The 13,354-nt window shown below is 42.4% G+C and overlaps 1 protein-coding gene across 1 annotated transcript in view; it reads left to right on the forward strand.

Annotated features, from left to right (window-relative positions):
- Positions 1-13,354, forward strand: part of APPL2 (adaptor protein, phosphotyrosine interacting with PH domain and leucine zipper 2) — an 84,247-nt gene that overhangs the window by 35,409 nt on the left and 35,484 nt on the right. Inside the window, exons 10-15 of the mRNA XM_068276909.1 lie at positions 3,113-3,271; positions 9,322-9,510; positions 10,243-10,285; positions 12,689-12,745; positions 12,850-12,938; positions 13,075-13,233. Coding sequence (XP_068133010.1) covers positions 3,113-3,271; positions 9,322-9,510; positions 10,243-10,285; positions 12,689-12,745; positions 12,850-12,938; positions 13,075-13,233 — 696 coding nt within the window. The remainder of the gene's footprint in view (positions 1-3,112; positions 3,272-9,321; positions 9,511-10,242; positions 10,286-12,688; positions 12,746-12,849; positions 12,939-13,074; positions 13,234-13,354) is intronic.

Consider the following 13,354-nt stretch of genomic DNA (forward strand, 5'->3'; position numbering starts at 1 on the left):
AGAATGTTTGTTTACTAAATTCTGAAGCCAGTGAAAATAATACCTTGTCTCCCAGAATGCTCTGGGTGGAGAATTCCGCTCATCTAACCAGCCTAGGCTAAGTATCACTTGGAGGGCAGGGCTACATACCAATATACAGCAATATATATAGGATGTTTTTCAGATGCTGAAACAGGATAATTAACGTAAAAGTTGGTATCCTTAATAATTTACTGCATTCAACTACATTATTCTACATATGTCACTACACTGCCTCTTTAAGATGAGTGATTTGCTAAGGAAGGGAGTACAGTAGAGAACTTTCGCTTCATTTTAAGCATCCAATCTGGTGCACTGGAATTCACTGTGATTGGATCTTTGACCTTGCTGTAACATCACCATGTGTTTCTATATTATACTGTATTATATTGCAGTATCCTATCTGCAGCCGCTTTTGTAGCTTCAGGTGGAGTGGTATATTGTTAAGAAGTACGGTAACTACCAGCCTAGCTGCACAATCTGTTGCCTGGCATGGTGGCTGTATGGATGTGCATAGAGTGCACTCTCCTTATCATACTGGGTGTGATGGTGTTTTAGGTAAATCTAGAACTGGTATAAGGAGCAGTAACTTGTTCAAAGATCACCACTCTGTAAGGCTGTATACTATGACCATTAGTTTGTACATCTAGGCATGTAATACTCTGTACATTTCACGTATGTGTACCAGACATTGGAGATGAATTTGTATATCTAGTCATGTACCGTAATACTCTGTACATTTCACGTATGTGTACCAGACATTGAATGTAGATGAATTTGTTTGTATATCTAGGCATGTAAATACTCTGTACATTCCTACGGATGTGTAACAGACATTGGGCTCGATTCACAAAGGGGGTGCTAACTCAGCACGCCTAAAAGCTTTGGGCGTGCTAACTAGGGTGCTAAGCAGTTTGCACACCCAAAGCAAAGTGTGTGCGAAACGGTGCACTGTGCAATGTTTCGTGCTCACCCGGTTCGACTTTTAGGGGCACCCGGTGCGACGTCTTGGTTGCACTCAGTGTGACATTTCACGCGCAGCGCTAAACTTTGCACGTGCTAACTTAGCGAGCAAAACTTTGCGCGTCCTAAAGGGCTTTAGGCGTGCTGAGGGACTTTTACACGTGCCAACTAAGTTGGCCCCCTTTTGTGAATCAAGTCCATTGAATGGAGATAAATTTGTTTGTATATCTAGGCATGTACCGTACTACTCTGTACATTTCACGTATATGTACCAGACATTGGATGCAGATGAATTTGTTCTTGTAAAGCTCTAGCTCTCTAGTTTTGCTTTTTTTTCCTACTGAAAACAATTGCTGGCTATAACTGCCAGTGCATATCTAGTAAAACCCATGTATTATAACTTGAGACTAGTCACAGTGCCAAGCCTGCTTTCACAGCCACTGGTTTACAACACACCTAATAAAGCATTAAAGTGGAAAGCCGCACAGTAAAGTGCTCACACACGCTGTACAATTCCATGTTGTTGCTAGCTGTACTAGTGTGCTAAACAGGCTTTTTCCACTCCACCCCCAAGATTATGCATAGTGCGTGAGCTCTGATGGGCATAGCTTCAGGCCACGCTTGCCTATGACAAGCTTTTCAAAGAGCGTTTGCACCACCTGATCTATCATTACAGTGGTGTGGCCAAGACAACTTTTTGGCAGGAAAAGACGAGTGAAAAGGCATCCATCAATGATACAACTGTGATTGTACAATCTTACCACATCTAGGTAGTAAAAGACTAAACCAAGAATTGTATCATTAATGGGCACCCTAAATCTTCAAAAAAAAGCAGGCCCACCACTATGACTTTATAATAAGTTGCCTGTCAAGATTTAGGTCTGTTTTTAAAGGACATATGCATAAAAGAAATAGTTACCTTTAGTAGTCAGAACCCTCTAGATGGTCCAGAGGTTTCCAAGATCCTCCTTCAGCCCTAGCTATATGATCTTCGCCTGTTGAGGTTTTCTCTAGCACAGAGGACAAGCATGTCCTGACTGGGTATGCAAGAGGTAAGGTCTGTGCATGCCCAGAACAACAAAGTGTTCTTGCATAGAGGAGAAAGCACCTTGCCCTGCCTGTAGTAAGATTTCTACTTTTAATTTGAAGGGAACCTGAAGCGTGAGGCATATGGAGGCTGCCATACTTATTGCCTTTTAAACCATACCAATTTCCTGGCATCCTGCTGATAATTCTGGCATCAGTAGTGTCCAAATCGCACACCTGAAACAAGCATGCAGCTAATCTTTTCAGCTTTTTGGCAGAAACATCTGATCTGCATGCATATTCGGGGTCTATGGCTAAAATTAGTAGATGCAGAGGACCAGCAGGACAGCCAGGCAATGTGCATTGTTTAAGGAAATAAATGACATCATACATATACCTTTAACCTGTTTATAAATATACTTGGGAGGATGTGGAAAGGGTAAATGCTTTATTACACAATTGATGGAGACTCTGCAGTGCTGTATCTGGATTGCTGGCTATTTTTTTCAGTAGCATAGTGAGCAGGGTCGGGCAGGGTCAGATTATTAGCTCAGTGTTCATAGTAAGAGTCTAGCTGGTGCTTGCTCCTAGCTCCTCCCTCCTACCTGCAGCTGAGTGATGCTGGGATAGTAGGAGTTTGGACAAAATACAGACTGCTATTCTATTGAGGAAACAGCATCTGACATTGGCACAGGAAGACCATTTTTAAATCCTTGCAAGTGAAGTAGTAAAAATAAATCGTGCAAAAAAAGATTTATTTGCAATGCAGAAAACTTTACGCATTGCAAGCTATGATATTTTCAACAGAATATGCCAAGGCTTCCTCCTTGGGGAGATGGAAGCTAATGATTCCGCCTTGTGTTTGCTGGCAATAAGACTTGTTATTGAGGTTGAACATGCAACTGATTGAATATTTCGTAAAACATGAAGCACGCTGGTAGGAAATAGGTTGTTGTTCTGTTCACCTTTTGGATTAATGGTATTGGAATAGAAAATGTGAAATTCCACATGGTTTTCCTGACTGCTGGTGAATCAGGGGGATACCGTGAATGAAAGTGCATTTTGGTGAAGTCTGTCTTTTAGTAAGTATGACCCATCTTTGCAGGATACAGGGAGAGCTGGATGCAGAAGCAGATGCCATGAGGATTTCACAACAAGAGCTCCTGTCTGGAAGTGATGCCATATATACACCAGATTATGATGTTGCTACTCCTCTCATCAACCGCAACTTGATCCAGAAGGCTGGCTATCTCAACATGAGGAGGTAAAACACTGATTTCTTAACAGAAAGTAAACTATGGAAACCACAGTTGTTCCAAACCAGTTATTTTGTGATAGTATGAGGGTCATCTGGAAAGTAACAGCTATTTTCAATTAATTGTATGAAATAAACACAGCGCAGGTATGCTCTTCTGTATAATGCGTAGGCTTCTCCACTCCTCCACCTGTATGCACTCAATGTGCAGATAGAGTTCGAGGATAGGCACTTACTTCAAGAGGGTCCTAATCCACTTAGGACCCTCCCTGGCTGATTGCACTTCCTATGGCCCCTCAACTCGATCCAGTAGCTTTAATTGCCCGCTCCTGTCCTGACTAGTTTCGGCTATTGCCGTCTTCAGGGGATAAAAACCTGGTTTTTAAGTGGATTAGGACCCTCTTGAAGTAAGTGCCTATCCTCGAACTGTCTGTGTATGCCTTTTATCCAGCAATAAAATCTTTGTATATTCCACTAAAAGCCTCCCTGTTTGCTCTATCTGCACATTGAGTGCATACAGGTGGAGGAGTGGAGAAGCCTACGCATTATACAGAAGAGCATACCTGCGCTGTGTTTATTTCATACATTTGACCATTTGAATGCAGGGATTCGTCCTCACGCAGCAGCACTGTACTCATTTATTTTTGGGGCGCCACGGTTATCATCTTGAAAATTATTTTCAATTAATAACCACTTAAGGACCATGGGCTTAAACCCTCCTAAAGACCAGGCTATTTTTTACAAAATAGGCCACTGCAGCTTTAAGGCCGTACAACTGAGCATTTTTTTATAAATATTGTTTTTATTTGTGAATAAATAGTGCATTTTTTAATTTTTATAACCCTCCCTCCCAGGCTTCAGCCTATGACAGCAGACCACTCTTGTCTCCCCCAGGGGGACAGCTGTGTCACACGGCTGTCCCCCAATACAGCGCTGCCTTAGATCGCAGCGCTGTACTGTGTAAATAGACGGCGGTTTCGGCGTCTAACAGTCTCCTAGCGGCGATCACCACTGGGAGACTGATATTGGAGGTGCGCGTGCATCGGCGTGCGCGATCTCCTGCAGATCCCTACCCTAGGACCTTACACCGATCAGCGGTAGGCGGTCCTGGGGCTGGCGCCGTATCCACGCCCATCGGCGTGACGCGGTCGCCTAGAGGGTAATCAGTTAGGGCCTGCGCTCACTAACGCAGTTCGCTTATCAGCATCTGTGAGTGCTCGTTCCCATCTGTGCGAGTTTAGCTGCACTTTTGGAAATGCAGCGCGATCGCAGGGACATCAGAAATGCATGTTTCCATACATCTGAATCTGAATCGTTTTATTTCGCCAAGCATGACTGGGTTTGCCCGGAATTGGGTTTGGCACAATACTGAGCGGCACATAGACAGAAAGGCAGGAAAAGCGACAGAATATGACAGTAATACATTGTACTCAATATTTACATACATAATATACAAACCGCATCAAAAATACTTTCACATCATTATGCATCTTCCAAAAAAGCATTGCTGAAAGTCTACCAAGGAGCAGGAAGAGACCGGTCAGATTAAGTATGGTGACTAAAAAAGTTTATTATTTTCCAGATCGCTCCTATGCTGGTGGTAGGGCATTGATAGGGAAGAAAGAGTTCTTGTGTCTGGTGGTCTTGGTGGGGATACCCCGGAATCTCCGGCCCAATGGGAGCGGGGTGAAAAAGCAGTGGCTTGGGTGTGAGGGGTCGCTTGCGATCCTCAGTGCCCTGGCACGCAGTCTTGTATTGTACAGGAGGTCAAGTGGAGGCAGGGGTCTCCCAATGATCCTCTCTGCCGACCTGATGATCTTCTGTAGTTTGTGCTTGTCGCTGGCAGTGGCTCTTGCATACCAGACTAAGATGGCAGAGCAGAGGACTGATTAAATGGTGGCAGAGTAGAAACATGTTAGAATTGTGTTGCAATTCACTGCAGAACCGCAATGCATACATTTTGGCACGTTAGCACTGCAATCTCATTCATTATAAATGAATGGGATCGCAATCGCCTCTGGGAGAATTGTGATGCAACGCAGAGCCATACGGACGTACGGCCACCTGCCTTGCACGTGGAAACGAGTCATTGATGTGTAACTGAAAAGTGGGCACAACTGAATTAGTGGGCTCATGACCTAAAGCCTGGTTGACTCTGACAAACATAATCACTAAGCACTTAACGATTTTGAGTTTGAAAAGCAATTTTTTTTTTTTTAGCAATTGTGCTTTGCAAATTCTCGTTCACGGAATGAGAATTGTGGTGCACCCGGCTCAAAATACCTACATGCAGCACGTTTGTAAACAAATCGCACCACTGCAGCTTCCATAGGGAGACACTGCGCTAGCACTTTGCCGATCAGCAAGTGCAGCACAATCTCCCCTGTGTGAACCAACCCTTAAAGCGATATAAATCCCTGACATAATATTCAATAAGAACATGTTTTCCTACTTTTTTATATGCCATACGGTTATCATATTTGCATTTGTGCATAAGTAGTATTCATTTAGAAATTATACATTCCCAAAAGTAAATTTTTTTTTGCTTTGTGAGCTGAATTTGTATTTTATTAATAACTGGTTTTATTCATTATGTGTTGAAGACATAAATGCTTTGACTCTCTGTCTGTGTCCAGGAGCTTCTCCACAGTCAGAGAATGTCACATTCCTCACTTGATACAATTAAGTAAACACAAGATAACATAATCTACACTTTGGATGCGTCCAGATTTCTCTGCACTGAACTTTCCAGCCCTGTGTGTAACCCTTTAAATGCTGGTCTGGTAAAAAAAAAAAAAAGGCTGGTTGTATATAATATGCTGTAAATAAATAATTTTTTTAGAGCAAAGAATAAATGCTTTGTTTTATTGCGCTTTAAGAAAACGTTTTATTCATGACACACTGTATCATCTGATTATTTCTCCACAAAGTTGCCTCCTTTATTTAAAGAGGAACTGTAACCAAGGATTGAACTTCATCCCAATCAGTAGCTGATACCAATTTTCCCATGAGGAATCTTTTTCTTTTCTTGAATAGATCATCAGGGGGTCTGTATGACTGAAATCGCTGTGAACCCCTTTTAGCCTATCGCAATGTCATTGGGTGTGGTTATAAATAATGGCAGTTGGTGCTGTCTAGTTTTTTTTCTTGTCTGCCAGTAGTAGAGATGATGACCTGCAGGCTCATTGTGGATCAATTAATATAAACAAATTACATGGCGAATATCATTTCTTGATCTTTCTTCTATTTTTTTTTTTTTTTTTTAACATCTCACTTTGCAATGCATTGATTTTTTCCCCCCTCCTTTTGGCTAAACTACCTCTTTAACTATTATTTAACTACATGCCGACTACTCCACCCCTATTGGCATGAGCAGGGTGGCAGCCCCAGGACCGTTCCACGCCGATTGGCGTGAACGGTCTTCTATGGGGCTAGCAGGAGATCGCGTGCATGCTGCACGTGCATCTACTGCTTGGAGGGGGTGGAGCTCCGCCCCGCCTTCAGTCTCAGAGCGGCGATTGTTCGCCGTCTAATTACTTTGTGCAGCGCTGTACTGGGGACAGCTGTGTGACACGGCTGTCCCCCTGGCCCACAGGAGAGCGATCCGGCTCTCATAGGCTGAAGCCTATGACAGCCGATCGCGTGATTGGCTGGCTGGCGGGAGGGAGGGACGGGAATGGGAAAAAAAAGTTAAATGTATTTAAAAATAAATGAAATAGTTAAATATTGATACAAAAAAACAACAATGTGGGGGCGATCAGACCCCATCAACAGAGAGCTCTGTTGGTGTGGGGAAAAGGAGGGGGGAATCACTTGTGCGCTGTGATGTGCGGCCCTGCAGCTTTGCCTTAAAGCTGCAGTGGCCCAATTAAGTAAAAATGGCCTGGTCACTGGGGGGGGGGTGTTTAACACCGCGGTCCTCAAGCGGTTAAGCAGTTATCATCTGCTGCAGAACAGATACTGGCATTCTGCAGTCATGTGGTAAATGGTGCAGGGAGAGAAGAGGTCAATCTGACTGATACAAGCTAAATTACAAGGCGTACAGTAGATGAGGCACTATCTTGCAAAAGTACTTTTATTACCAGGGTAATGGATACAGTGGTTAGCAGCAGGGGTGAAAAGCAATAGCCTGACAGCTGTTTCATGGAGTAAGCTACTTGGTCAGCGCCACAAATGAAGAAAATGTGTGAAACCATTGTCAGGCTATTGCTTTTCACCCCTGCTCCTAACCATTGCATCTATTAACCAATTATTGATCAGTGTCTTTGCAAGGTGCTGTGCCTTATCTACTGCATGCTTTGTATCAAATATTGCTCTGCAGGCACATACCCAATGCACACAAGATCAGCTGCTCCCACTCCCTTGTGCCGGATCTTTCTGCCTCATTTACAAGCACGTTAAATTGCACAGAATGAATGCTTTGCGTGGCAAATAAATGCAAACGGCTGTTACTTTCCGGGATGACCCTCGTAAATCATTTATGTCAAACGAAATATAAATATATTCTACCAATTTATTCAAGAAAGCGAAGCCAAAATGGACATTTGTAATCTTTTCAATCTCTACTCTTAAAGTGACTCTGTAGTAGGTCACAGTTTCCAGATCTGGAAGTAGTGCTGTTTAGTTTACAATGATGGAAGTTGCCAACATGGGAAAGCAGGAGGAGTGATCGGGGTGGGGCTGGGCTTCTGAACTAGTAAGTGATATGCTGTAATGTAACATGCCTCACCTGAGCTGTATTACAGCAACCTGTGCTGTATAGCATGCAACAGTCTTGTCACCTGTTTTGTCATGCCAACCTCCACAGGTTTGCTTTAGGTTTTGTAGTCTTTGGGTAACTATTTTCCCTATTATAATAGTATCTGTTTCTTTACCCTGTGAAAGGGACTCTTCTGTGGACCTCAAAGACTGACTTCACTTACTTCCTGTCGGGGGAAGTTTAAACAGTAGAGCGCCCTCTACTGTTTAAACTTCCCCTGACAGGAAGTAAAGTGAAGCGATAGGTAGTAAAGTGAAGCTGAAGCCCAGAGCGGAGAAGAGACAGGGGGACTCGCGCCGGCTGGATCAGGTAATGTATGCTGGGGGCAGCGGCAGCTCTACAGTTTGTGAATCTATTTCATAGTGAAATTGATTCAAAATCTGTTTGCAGTGTAGACAGCCAATAGATCCCTCTTTGATCAGATTCGATCACAGACGGATCTATCTGCTGGTCGATCTGGTGGCAATCGACCAGTGTATGGCTGCCTTAACAATCAAATGTTCAAATGACCGGTTTGAACATCAAGTCATTCAGAAATATCAGACGTGTGTACCTTAAATGTCTACATCTCTGGAGAGTGTGTCAGTACTGGGTAGACAGTGGCCCTGGTTCAGTACACTTTTCAGTGTCTTCTTACTGAATTTGATCAGACTGCTGCCCTCAGGCCTCTGAATTATGTGGAATAATTCATCGCCTCATATAATATGTCTTGACTATTTCTTTATCTAATAAAAACAAAAGTTTGCTTTCCTAAAACAGAAAGAATTTGCGATAATTCAGGTTGGAGTGAGCTTGAGAGATCTCCCAGTGCATCACTGCTGAATATATGCAAATTAACCATTGTACCCTTAGAAGCTAAACACACCTCCAGAACCACTGGAATGCAATGATGTGTCAGCTTGTTAATTTGTACAGAGCCATAATAATCCAACATGCATACAGACTGTTTCGGATTGTTTGATACTCATCAGTGCATGGCATGGATTAATTTGGCTCTATGGAGTAGGGCTTGTAAATCCGAGAGGCACAGACTAACCAGCAAGCTCATGGTGACCCAGAACTCATTGGAGTGTGTAAGGGACTACAATGGTCCTAAAAGCCCCCTTACGAAGATGTTAAGAAAAACAAAAGTTTATCTAATAAAGATTGCATTTTGTGAAGACCGTTATTACCTCTTAGAGTTTCTCTGACTGTTTTTAGCAGCGTTGTTATAAATGAAAGATGTATGCAATGGTTGTCTATAAGTTATGCATGTGATTTACATTATTTCTGAGGTTGTCATTGTGTTTCCATCTTACAGTAAAACAGGCCTGGTCACTACAACTTGGGAGAGACTGTACTTCTTTACACAAGGTGGGAACCTCATGTGTCAGCACCGGGGAGAGGTGGCCGGGGGCCTTATTCAGGACCTAGACAATTGTTCCGTTATGGCAGTGGACTGTGAGGACAGGCGGTACTGCTTCCAGATCACCTCTCCCAATGGCAAATCGTGAGTAATGGCTATTTCACTTGTCTACATGGTGATCATTCTGTAAAGATGTTGGTGTTACCTTAAAGTGAACCTAAACCGAGCAAAAATATTTAAAATAAACAGATGGTGTACCTGCAAATTAATATTACATACTTACCTCACAGTCAGTTCCTCTCATAGGCTCACCATTTTCTTCTTACGATTCCTTTCAGTGCTGACAAGATTGTGTCAGAGCTGAGAGATATCAAATGCTGTCAGTTATATATCAGTTGCTGTCAGTTATAACTGAAAGGACAACTGATGTGCAAGGTAATAGCCATGTTTCCCTATGGCTCAAGTTGGCGATATTACAGTTTAACAGTGTGCTGACCAGGAAACTGTTATGGGGTAATGGCCATTTTCAAAATGGAGGACGGAGAATTCCATTTGTCACATTGAGCAAACAAGATGCAGGAGAGGAGAAAGAGATTGAGGCGTAGACTACATGGGAGGTAAGTATGATGTGTGTATGTTTATTTTGAATTTTCATTTTCAGTTCAGGTTTGTTTTAAAGTGTGAAAACAGTCTAGCTTAACTTCCAATAAAAAATCTGCCTCCCACCTCCTTACTGACTGTACAGCTACAGACTATGCCTTTTTACCCAAAAGTAAAGTCATCTGCATATAAAGATTACTTTACCTGGGGTATATTCTGGTGTATGTTTCACATATTATTTTTTTTTTTAATCATTCTATCTTTGCTGCTTCCTAGGAGCATCATCCTCCAAGCAGAAGGAAAAAGGGAATACGAGGAGGTAACTTGCTGTTGTTGTCTATTGTCATCAGCCATCAGCTTAATCTACTTTCAATTAGGATCTCTGCAGGAATATTATGTATCTGCTGTACACCATAGCAGGTGGATAGCTCTCACTTTACATTAGTTTTATCAGTGAAAGATGATTTCTCATTGGCTGTTGCAAGTCCCTTGATTCTGTACATCATCCTTGCTGTTTGTACCAATCCACTGAGCAGGTCTATATAATTATTAGGGCTTTTGAGGAGAGGGGACAGATTCTGGCTAAGAAAGAGATTGTAATTAGCTGTTGAAGAGGTGGGAGCTGAAGTCAGACAACACAGAGTAATGTTATGGATCAGTCAGGTGAGTGTGTATGGGAAGGGGCGGGTCTCTGAGAACCCCTTAAAATAGGTATCAGAAGATCTAAACTCCTGATAATTGCTGCCAACACTTATTCCAGGTTTCATATAACTTTATCAAGTTTATCAAGTTTCTCAGCCCCAGTGCCTGTGTAATGGAAATAATGGAGGCCTGAAGGAGTTTTGAGGCAGCTAACCCAATTAGCTTGTGGACAACCACCAGGATTTTGATGGACCTACAAATGACTTGCATTTGCTTTTTTTGTTTTAAAACTTCAATGCAGGGTATTCTGGCTTTATGTAGCAAAATCCTAATAACTGTGGAAAGTCCTTTATACAAACGTTTGAAAAGTAACATTAAATATGCATACTCAAAACTGCTTCCAATAATTTGAAAGTATCATCATCATAGCTGCTTTTAAAGTAGATAACCAGAAGTTTTTGTTGGGTCCCCCGTTTGAACCCCAGCCAATGCACTATCTGCATGGAGTTTGTATGTCCTCCCTCTATCTGTGTAAGTTTCCTCCAACACCCCAAACCTATACAGATAATTGATTTGACTTCCCTCTAAATTTGCATTAGACTACAATGGACATATGACTATAGTACAATATAATATTTGTATAGCACATTTCTCCTTTTGGACTCAAAGCACTCGAGCTGCAGCCACTAAGGGTGCGCTCAAGTGGCCACCCTGCAGTGTTAGGAAGTCTAAGGACTTCCAAGGACTTCTTACTAAATAGGAACTGACCCTAGCCAGGATTCGAACCCTGGTCTCCCATGTCAAAGGCAGCGCCCCTAACCAGTACACTATCTAGCCACTATGGTAGGGATTAGGTTGCGAGCCCCTCTGATAGTGACAAGATATATACTGTAAAGCGCTGAGGAAGATGTGAGCACTGTATAAATACTAAATATTAACAATACTCTTGATTGTTCCCTCCACTACCTTCCACACCTGAAAAAGTCTCTCTTGCATCCCCACCTCACATGCTTAATAAAACTTCAGTAGAAAAAGGCGTCCTTATGTCTTCTGGAGACATCATTGCAGTGCGCCTTTTGGTCAAGGAAGGGGTAGGAGCATGGCAGATGTCACTCACTAAGAGGACATGGTTATAAGAATCACTTGCCTTCTTGCACTTCTGAGTAGGATCGTGGGATTCAGTGAGTTGGGTTACAGGAGATAGTGGGACCACTCGCCACTTATTCTCTCTCCAGTGTTAGGGCTCACACACACATCAGACCATAGTCTCTTGAAAATGAAAGATCACAGACCAATTTTACCCCCTTTCATGTAGTATGAGAGCCATACCTTCACCGTCTTTTCTATGGAGCTGATCTCCCCATCAGAAAAAAATCTTTGCAAGATGCTGCACACACAGATGCTGTACAGACACAAAAGATCAGTATCTACAAAAGATCTGTTCCTGCCAAAGATCCGTTCCTGCAAATTGCATTCATAGTCTATGATATCTGCAGATCCTCATACACACCTTGTTTAACTGACATTCATCTGCAGATCAGACAATCATCTGCAGATCTGAAAATCCATCCTGGTGGATCTGATCTGCAGATGAATGTCTGTTAAACAAGGTGTGTATGAGGATCTGCAGATATCATAGACTATGAATGCATTTTGCAGGAACTGATCTTTTGCAGGAACGGATCTTTTGCAGATACTGATCTTTTGAATGTCTACAGCATCTTTGTGTGCAGCATCTTGCAAAGATTTCTGTCTGATGGGGAGTTCAGCTCCATAGAATAGACTGTAGGTATGGCTCTCATACTACATGGAAGGGGGTAAAATTGGTCTGTAATCTTTCATTTTCAAAAGACTATGGTCTGATGTGTGTATGAGCCTTTAGTTTATGGAGGTAGGCTTGGCCCAGGACGCAGCATTTGGACAGCACTCCCTGAGGGTTGAATAAGGGGAGTGGGTCACATGACCCTTGTAAGTGAAGGAGGTTTAGGATGTGGGGAACACAGCCAGCCTATCTGTTTGATGTACAAATAAAATTGTGGAAAAACGTGTTTATAATCTGAGTGTTTTTTTTCTTGTTTAGTGGATTTCTACTATCAATAACATTTCAAGGCAGATCTACCTGACAGATAATCCTGAGGTATCCCATTTCTGAGGAATCTCTCTCTGTTATGCTGTTATCTGCTAGTGTTCTGAGTGTGAGTCTGCACTGATGATCTCACTGTCTTTACTCTATTCTATTAGGCTGTAGCAATCAAGTTAAACCAGACAGCACAGCAGGCAGTGACCCCCATCACCAGTTTCGATAGACGACTTGAAATTGTACAGCATAGGTAAAACAAGAGATTTCCAACACTGTCGGTATTTTTACCACACAACTGTGAATAGTGCATTTTATAGAGACATTTGTGGGATTGCATAGACTTTTTACATGTAATCTTTTCATCTTTGTGAACTGTGTCCCTACAGTGAGAATATAAGGCCGTCCGTACCACAGAATGAATCTAATAGTCATGTGACTGAAGATGGTAGCCCAGAGCCAGAGCAACTAATAGCTCCCGGAACGCCTATTCAGTTTGACATAGTTCTGCCAGCTTCTGAATTCCAGGACCAAAACAGAGGAAACAGGTATCGGCTCGCTGTCACCACAGGTTATCTTTTCATATTCCAACATAATCATAATATTGTAATCATGACACTTTCCAATGAGGAAAGTAACGTAAAATCATCAAAATGTCTGGTAATAGTT

The sequence above is a fragment of the Hyperolius riggenbachi genome, chromosome 3, assembly GCF_040937935.1.
Source record: "Hyperolius riggenbachi isolate aHypRig1 chromosome 3, aHypRig1.pri, whole genome shotgun sequence".
NCBI lineage: Eukaryota > Metazoa > Chordata > Amphibia > Anura > Hyperoliidae > Hyperolius > Hyperolius riggenbachi.